Source organism: Priapulus caudatus, unplaced genomic scaffold (genome assembly GCF_000485595.1).
Source record: "Priapulus caudatus unplaced genomic scaffold, Priapulus_caudatus-5.0.1 Scaffold917, whole genome shotgun sequence".
NCBI lineage: Eukaryota > Metazoa > Priapulida > Priapulimorpha > Priapulimorphida > Priapulidae > Priapulus > Priapulus caudatus.
The window spans coordinates 89,802-97,702 of record NW_014577978.1 but is presented as its reverse complement, the minus strand read 5'-3'; the positions used below and the strand labels follow the sequence as shown (position 1 = coordinate 97,702).

General features: G+C 39.8%; 2 protein-coding genes across 6 annotated transcripts in view; one reads left to right on the top strand and one right to left on the bottom strand.

Annotated features, from left to right (window-relative positions):
- LOC106814389 (syntaxin-7-like) overlaps positions 1-1,594 on the bottom strand; it is a 10,010-nt gene extending 8,416 nt beyond the window's left edge. For 2 of the 4 annotated variants that reach the window (XM_014818701.1, XM_014818704.1), the window contains exon 1: positions 1,536-1,572. The gene's annotated coding sequence lies outside the window, so the exon portion shown is untranslated. Of the gene's footprint in view, positions 1-1,535 lie in introns of all 4 variants that reach the window. The other 2 variants (XM_014818703.1, XM_014818702.1) reach the window with 2 other exon arrangements.
- An 80-nt stretch (positions 1,595-1,674) lies between these two features.
- LOC106814385 (radial spoke head 10 homolog B-like) overlaps positions 1,675-7,901 on the top strand; it is an 18,433-nt gene continuing 12,206 nt past the window's right edge. For both annotated transcript variants that reach the window (XM_014818693.1, XM_014818692.1), the window contains exons 1-7: positions 1,675-2,128; positions 3,352-3,496; positions 3,918-4,091; positions 5,152-5,358; positions 5,510-5,686; positions 6,015-6,150; positions 6,353-6,468. In XM_014818693.1, the coding sequence (XP_014674179.1) occupies positions 1,764-2,128; positions 3,352-3,496; positions 3,918-4,091; positions 5,152-5,358; positions 5,510-5,686; positions 6,015-6,150; positions 6,353-6,468 (1,320 nt within the window). In that variant the 5' untranslated portion in view covers positions 1,675-1,763. The remainder of the gene's footprint in view (positions 2,129-3,351; positions 3,497-3,917; positions 4,092-5,151; positions 5,359-5,509; positions 5,687-6,014; positions 6,151-6,352; positions 6,469-7,901) is intronic.

The following is a 7,901-nucleotide window of genomic DNA, read 5'->3' as shown; positions in this document are numbered from 1 at the left end:
GCTACTGCGCATGCGTCACGCATGCGCACGAGGTGCTAGGGGTAATTTCAGACTGGGGGTAATCTCAGACCATGACAGCGGCTATAACTTAAGACATATTCACTTCGGATAAGAGGCATTAATTGCCTACCACAGACGTTTTATAGCCGGATATAATCGGGGATAAGTTGGTCCATCGCATGCCCTATGGGTCGTTCTATAGCCCAGCGGCAGTTAATGTAAGCGGGCTATAGTACTAGAGCTATAGACAATTAAGACCCAATTTGTGTACGCTTATGCAGTTTGACGACTTATTCATGACATAGTCAATTTCAAAGACAGGGACTGCGTTTTAGAATCGGCAAAGATAAAGTTACAGTGTAACATGCCAATGGAACATATGACGCTTCCTTACAAATATAATCAAAGTGTGCATTCCAGCGAAGATCGCTACTATGACGCCAAATTGGCAATTATTTTTAAGTAGGGGTAAGAGATAGATTATTAGTATTAGTACTATTAGTATTACTAGTACTAGTAGTAGTATTACTATTCGAATTACTATTAGCTATCAGTATCAGACTAGAGTGGGTAATGCAAAGAATTTTACATTTTTCAGTATTGTGTTGACATCAACACTACTCAGTACTCTGTATCCACCGGCACTTGAAACGTTTCAATAAAATATAAATGCTAAATAAATACGAAATATAATACTAGTACTACAAAATTCTTAATGTTTCTATACTCTCTTTCACCTATTATTGCCGACAGTTTCCTGTCAATTCCGTGTAAATGTTCTATGCACACACACTACCGCCGCCATTGCTCACTGTGCACAGTCACTGTTAATATATATAGTGACTGTATATAATATTGACTAATATTAATAACTATAGTTTAACTAAAACTAAAACTAAAACTAAACTATAGTTTAACTATAACAATAGACTTAATATATATAGTGACTATATATATTAACAGTGACTGTGCACAGTGAGCAATGGCGGCGGTAGTGTGTGTGCATAGAACATTTACACGGAATTGACAGGAATTGACAGTTGACATAGGAATTGACAGGAAACTGTCGGCAATAATAGGTGAAAGAGAGTATAGAAACATTAAGAATTTTGTAGTACTAGTATTAGATTTCGTATTTATTTAGCATTTATATTTTATTGAAACGTTTCAAGTGCCTGTGTCTGTATCAGTGACAGTGTAAGTTGAAACAGTTTGTTGTAAAGTGTAACAGTGACAGCAACACTCTCTTACAGTTTACACTGTCACTGACACAGTGACACTGACAGTGACACAGTGACACTTTAGTCTTTAGTCTTTACATAGATATGGCCATTATGGGTGGTTATAATTAACACTAACAGTAACAGATAGACGTGGTTAGAGATGGACGTGGTCATAGATAGACGTGGTTATCACAGAAACCCCGTCAAAATTAATATTGATACTAACACACGCCTAATCGTCGTTGTTTTCTTTATAGCAACTATTTCAGTGTTTGTATAGGGCCCCTATTATTACTATATATGAGTACTTACAAGGATTACTAAACATTACTAGTAAACATAAGTCGCCTCACCATGACGTCATATCCTAGTAGATGCTACCATCTGGTGCACGAGTATGAAAACTATTTATTGTTGCATGTTGGCGTGCAAGGCGCTGGTATCGAATTACGTTGGTTGCGATGACAACTGACGTGCGTAGGTACCTTTTTGAACAGCTCCGTGGAGTAAGATTAAGAAAGAAAATTAATTAGGAAAACAATGAAGCAGAGTGCTTTAACAGCAACCTCAAAACAATCGTTGAAGCAAGTAGTGAGTGGCTCATCAAACCACAACACATCGATCCTCACTTTAGATCTTAGTGGCTCTAATAGTAATATCACTGCTGGATTTGCACCTACCAGTACCACTACCAGCAGCGCCAGCAGTACCACTGGCACTGCCACTGCGGTTACTAATACTAGTGCTAATATTAACAGTAGTGCTAGTGCTAGAGGACTAGTTACTATTGGAAGCACTAACAGCGTGGAACATGTAAGCAAAGGGCACATAGACACTGGAACCATACAAGAAACCCGCACAGAACAAAACCCTGATTTGCAGCATGAGAAAATAATCGTTGAGAGGTAAATTTTTTATCTCTACCCTAATCACTACCACTGCCACTGGCACGGCCACTACTAGGCCTAGTAGCCGCCAAGCCACTACGAGACTGCGTTTCAATACAAAAAAAGAATTCCTGTTTATTTGCTGTCATTTTGTTATTGAAACCGCCCAGTGATGCGTGCCGACGCAGTCCCTAGCTTGGGTGGCTGTGTTGCCCCACGGCCACAGCCGTCATCCTATGTCTTAGATACAATAATGTAACCCAACAAGAGTACTTGGGGGGGTATTCTAGGGTATAGTAATTAAGGCTCATACTTATAGGGTCTATGACCCCCAGCAGGGCTCGAATTAAGCGACGAGAAGGGCAAGGCAATTTTTTTAGGGCATGTGAGAAATCGCCTTGAATTTTCTCTAAAATAGAAAGGCACCAAGGCAACTCTCAAAATTTGAGAAGGGCACCAAGGCACTTTTGTAAAATAAAGGGAAACTCATAACAAATTAGTACATCAACATCGTCTTGCTTTTAATGTACAAAACAATATGCCCCCATGTAAGCTTACACCGTAACACTGACCCCTGTACCCACCTCTGCTAATGGAAGTACAGTAACATGAAATTTTACATGCCCGCTATCAGGAGCAAATAATTATCCGATGCTGTTATTATTCCCTCCTGCAACTATCGGTTTTTAGCTCATCATTGCAACTACAGCACGCACGTGCACGTGTTATGTTGATTCGACTAAAAACAAAACTAGAGCAGTAGATTAAAGGGCACCGACGGCAATTACACAAAAGGGCAAGGCAGGTGACTGCCGTCGGTCAGGTTGGATTTTCAGGGGCAGTACGGCGATTGATAGGGGCACCGACGGCAATTGCTGTCGGTGCCGTCGGTTAATTCAAGCCCTGCCCCCCAGGGTACTGCCGGAACGTACCCTGGGTACGGTCTGGTATACCGGAACGTACCCTGGTAACTATCTGATATGGTTAGGGTTAGGATTAGGGTTAGGGTTAGGGTTAGGGTTAGGGTTAGGGAGTAGGCGTAGGCGACTCCCTAGACTCATTAGAGGAGTAGGCGAGGTACGGTCCGGCATATTAGATAGTACCAGGATACGTTCCGGTATACCGGACCGTACCCAGGGTACGTTCCAGCAGTACCCTGGGGGACATAGACCCTCTCAGCTATAGTAAGTGTTCTTTTGAGTTATTGTTTATTAACCAATTGCAACATTATTTCAAAACAGATATGAAGGAAAATTTTTAAATAACCAGTATCATGGCTATGGTGTTGCACTCTTCTGTGGAGGTCATAAATATGAAGGTCATTTCAAGTTTGGGAAGATGGAAGGCAGTGGAACGTATACATGGAATGAAAAATGTATATATGAAGTAAGAAACTCAGTAGGTCTTTTACAATTTATACATTTCGAATTTTGTGCTTGTCAGAACATTCGTTGGACATACACCTGTGGACCTATGCAGATAATAGATATAATTACACAAATATGTTTATAAATAGACAGAAAGACGGACGAACAATTGGACAGAGGGGCAGACAAACAGGTGGATGGATGGACAGACGGGAGGAAGGATGAATGTGTAGAATACATAGATTTAATTGTGATATATCGACTTATGGAAAGAAGTAAGTAAAATCCCTGAGCTTCATGCATTTGGGAAACACCTTGTCTAATTTGTATATTATTTTTTACATGTAGAGTAACTGTTGTACTCACTCTCGGTAGTGATAATAACACATTTGCACATGATTATATAGCAAAAGGAAAGCTTTTATTTTTATTTATTACAGGGTGACTTCACATGTAATACAATTACAGGGCGAGGCAAATATATTTGGCCTGATGGAAGCACATATGAAGGAGAGGTATTGAATGGCCTGCGACAAGGCCAAGGTGTATTCAGGTCACCCACCCGACCCTGCTTATATGTGGGAGAGTGGTCGAAAGGGAAGAGACATGGAAAGGTTTGCACCAATAAGATATTCATGAATGTAATTTCTATAAACCCAACACAATATTTGTTGTTATAGTAGGATAAAAATGTAAAGTCTGCCTTGTAATAAAAAAACGTTGTAATTCCTCAACCGAACTTAACATTTAGACTAATTTAGTTGATAATTTGTTGTACAATTGTATCGTGGCGGTTGCGCCAGTCAGGGCTTATGCTCCCGGTGGTATGATTCACTGGTGAGTAGAGTATAATGTATTTGTGTGAATGTTCTGTACCTACGTGTGTAAATTCCACATGTTTGTACTTCACTCACTTGCGAAATAGCTATGATTCGCTCTGTTGTTTTACATCTTCTGTTGCGGGAAGCATGTTGAATCATGAATAGGTGGCATGAATCTGCCAGGTTTCCCAGTGTGCATCGTGGGATGTGTTTACGTGTTACTTGGTAGTTAGCAAAATTAATTGACTGAAAGACATTGTAGTGATAGCAGTGCTGTCAGACGGTCATTGCAGTGAGAGCAATGCTGTTGATTGTGTTACGGCTTGGGTTAGTGTGAGCTTTACAGCACCCATAAGAGAAGGTTAGGGTTGCAGAGTTTCAGTAGCCTGGGTAACCAGCCACTGTTGGTAGTACCTGTTTCTCCGGTAAGTGAGCTGTTTGTCTTGTGCTGTGATTGTTGGGGTGAGTAAATATAATATGTTATTTTTACATATATAGAAATAACATAAAGAATAGCATTAACTCTACACGAGTAGAACATAATTACACGTGTATAGTCGATCGCACCTTATCACACTGCCAAGTAACTTGCTACTATTGTGCATTTATTCTATTTGCACCGGTACTCTAACATGTTGCATTTATGTGCACCCGGACGTACTAGGTAGCCTGAGGTAGGTGCCCGCAAATGCTACAACTGCAGATAGTCTGGGTTAACACTACGATTGGTGCTCACTACACGAACAAGTACGCGACCCTAAAAACGCTACAATATTAATATAGTTGACAATATTTCACTCTACTGTTACGTATACATAATTACCTAATTCAGACCACCTATAATATTTTTAAGGGTAAGGTAACGTACAACAGTGACGGCACATCATACTATGATGGTGAATGGAAACAAAGTGAGCTGCATGGTCACGGTTTGAGACGATACAGCAGCGGCAATGTGTATGAAGGCGAATGGTATCATGGAAAGAGACAAGGCAAGGGGAAAATGCACTGGGTTAACATTGGAGAAACGTACACTGGAGACTGGCATGATGGGTTTCAGGTGAAAGATTTTAATGGATCTGATTATTTGAAAAACTCTTAGGAAGAACAAATTTGTTCTCAGACTGTCAGATTTCCGAACAGCATTCATAATAGTGAAAGAATGATTAAGTAACTTTCTCTATGACTTGATATTCATATCTTTCATTTAGCATGGAAATGGTGTGTATGAATGGAGGCTAAGTCATATTCAGGGATCCCAGTATCCAATAACAAACTCCTACTATGGGTACTGGATCAGAGGTCAGTGTGAAGGTTATGGTATCTTTTGCTATGCTAGTGGAGCAAAATATGAAGGACAATGGCAGGACAGCATGAAACATGGACTGGTAAGTTATATCTATAAAATGATTCAGTATGAGTATAAATGGTTGGGTGTAGCTCCATAATTATTGTACAGGGGTGTGCATTGAGTGCTTTATTTGCGGGATATTCATAAGGTTAATTGCTTGAGCACTACAATAAATAACCCCATGCAGTTCTGACATGGCTCAAGGTTCAATAGCATTTTATCATTTACCATTGAGCTGCCATCCCAGAACATTTGTTAACCACGGTCTAACTTTCAAACTCAAAACAAATTGTGAGCATCACTTACAACAGTCCAGTTGTAAGAGAGATGAGAATGATCATGTTTTTAAAATGAATTCAAACAAGGGCAAGATGACATTCAAGAATGGGAGCGTACATGAGGGGCAGTTTCAACGAGACAAGATTTTGCCAATCCCTGACTTAGGAGCAGATGTTAGACACATGCCTGCTGCAATGCGAGCATTCAGCCCCCGATCATTAGGTAAGTTCTGTTGCACAGCTGGTACCTATACAAAAATTATATATGTACAAATGCCTTTGCAATTTAAACATAGAATAATCATCTGCATAATTAAATAGGTAATTCTAAAAATGTGCTTGCTTTTGCACTTTGTCACTCAACTTATTAGATTTGCGTGACAAGAGCTACAACATTTGCATTACTCTCTACTTCTGTGCTGTAGCAGAGAAACACACGGGTAAAAAAACTGAAGCTGATGAAGATAGTCCTGTTGTGACGGAAGAAACCATATTGCAGGCTATTCCGCAACTCCCAAACATTTCATCTCAAATCCACAAGGTAATGATGCAATGTTACACTCGGATTCAAATAGTATTTTCCACATGCCAAAGTATGGCATATATATACTTGGCAAAATTGTGAAATAAATACCGATTTTTGCAGAAATATACAGTACATGGTTTATCAAAATCTGTATCAACCGGAAATCAAACCAGAGCCGCCCAAGTGGCAAGGGAGCATTTTTCCATTGAACTGCTGATGGTTTCTTTGGTTTTAGTAATTCCCCATCTTTATGGGAATCGGAATACATATAAACCGATTTTTGTTGGAACTAGCTGAAAACCGCGCTACGCGCGGGCTTAGTGACTGTGATGCATGTGTTACCAGTACAGTAGTGTTATGTGTATAAGGTGTTATATGGAGAGTTTAGTTGTTGCACATGTTTGTTTTTTTATGGTTGAGATGTCAATACAAATACATGTACAATTACATCCCAACTCGTTTTGACGATCCCCCCCAATGTGCCGAATATCGTGACCGTACGTCGAGCGGTTAAGATTTGTGCCCAACTGTTGACAGACGGACGGACGGACAATCATGCGATTCTGCAAGCTCAGAAGCTGCATCTGACTATGTCAGATGAGCTAAAAATCAAGTTCAGTATGACAGAAATAATTTTGCATCATTCTCTGAATTTTGCATCTATACTACAATTCATTAGACTAGTAATCCGTATCTTTAACAATAACAAGCCAATGACTGCAACTGTTTTGTCTTGATCTACAATTCATAACCTCATAAAGATTAGTCTGCAAAGTTCAAAGGACTATATTGAAGATGGAGAGAGACAAAGTTGGTCAAATAGACAGATCAACACTGGATTGTTTTTAATAACCGTTTTCATATTTTCTCAACCATTCTGATACTTAATTACCGGTGCTCCTTGCATAACACCAAATGTATATATAGTAAGGCTAACATGCCATAGACAACTCGCACAACATTCTTTCTACCAATATGTGCACCGATTTGCATTTTTCAAATGAGATTGCTTACATATATGTCACCAAATCTAGCATGTGATTTTTGCTTCTGCAAAACTAGACCCATCTCTCCACTAGGTTAATTACCTTTGTATACATTTCGAGATAAGTACCAGTCCATAAATATTTGTGTCACGTAATTACGTGCGCTCGTTTTGTGGAACCGTTTGAACATTCCATTATCACAAATCTGAAGATAGCAGGTGCACGTTTCCTGTTCACCTGCATTGTCTCATAGCCTATCACAGCAAAAATTTGTGCCAATTGTTGTGCTGGAGTAATCAGTAAAAAGTCTGCTAATAGTAATAGACAATTTAGCTCTAGTACTATAGCCCACTTACATTAACTGCCGCTGGGCTATAGCATCAGCCATTACGAATGCTCGGGACCAACTTACTCCAGCCAGTCAGCGGGAACTATGTATTTCCGCACGTGGAGGGGTGGGCG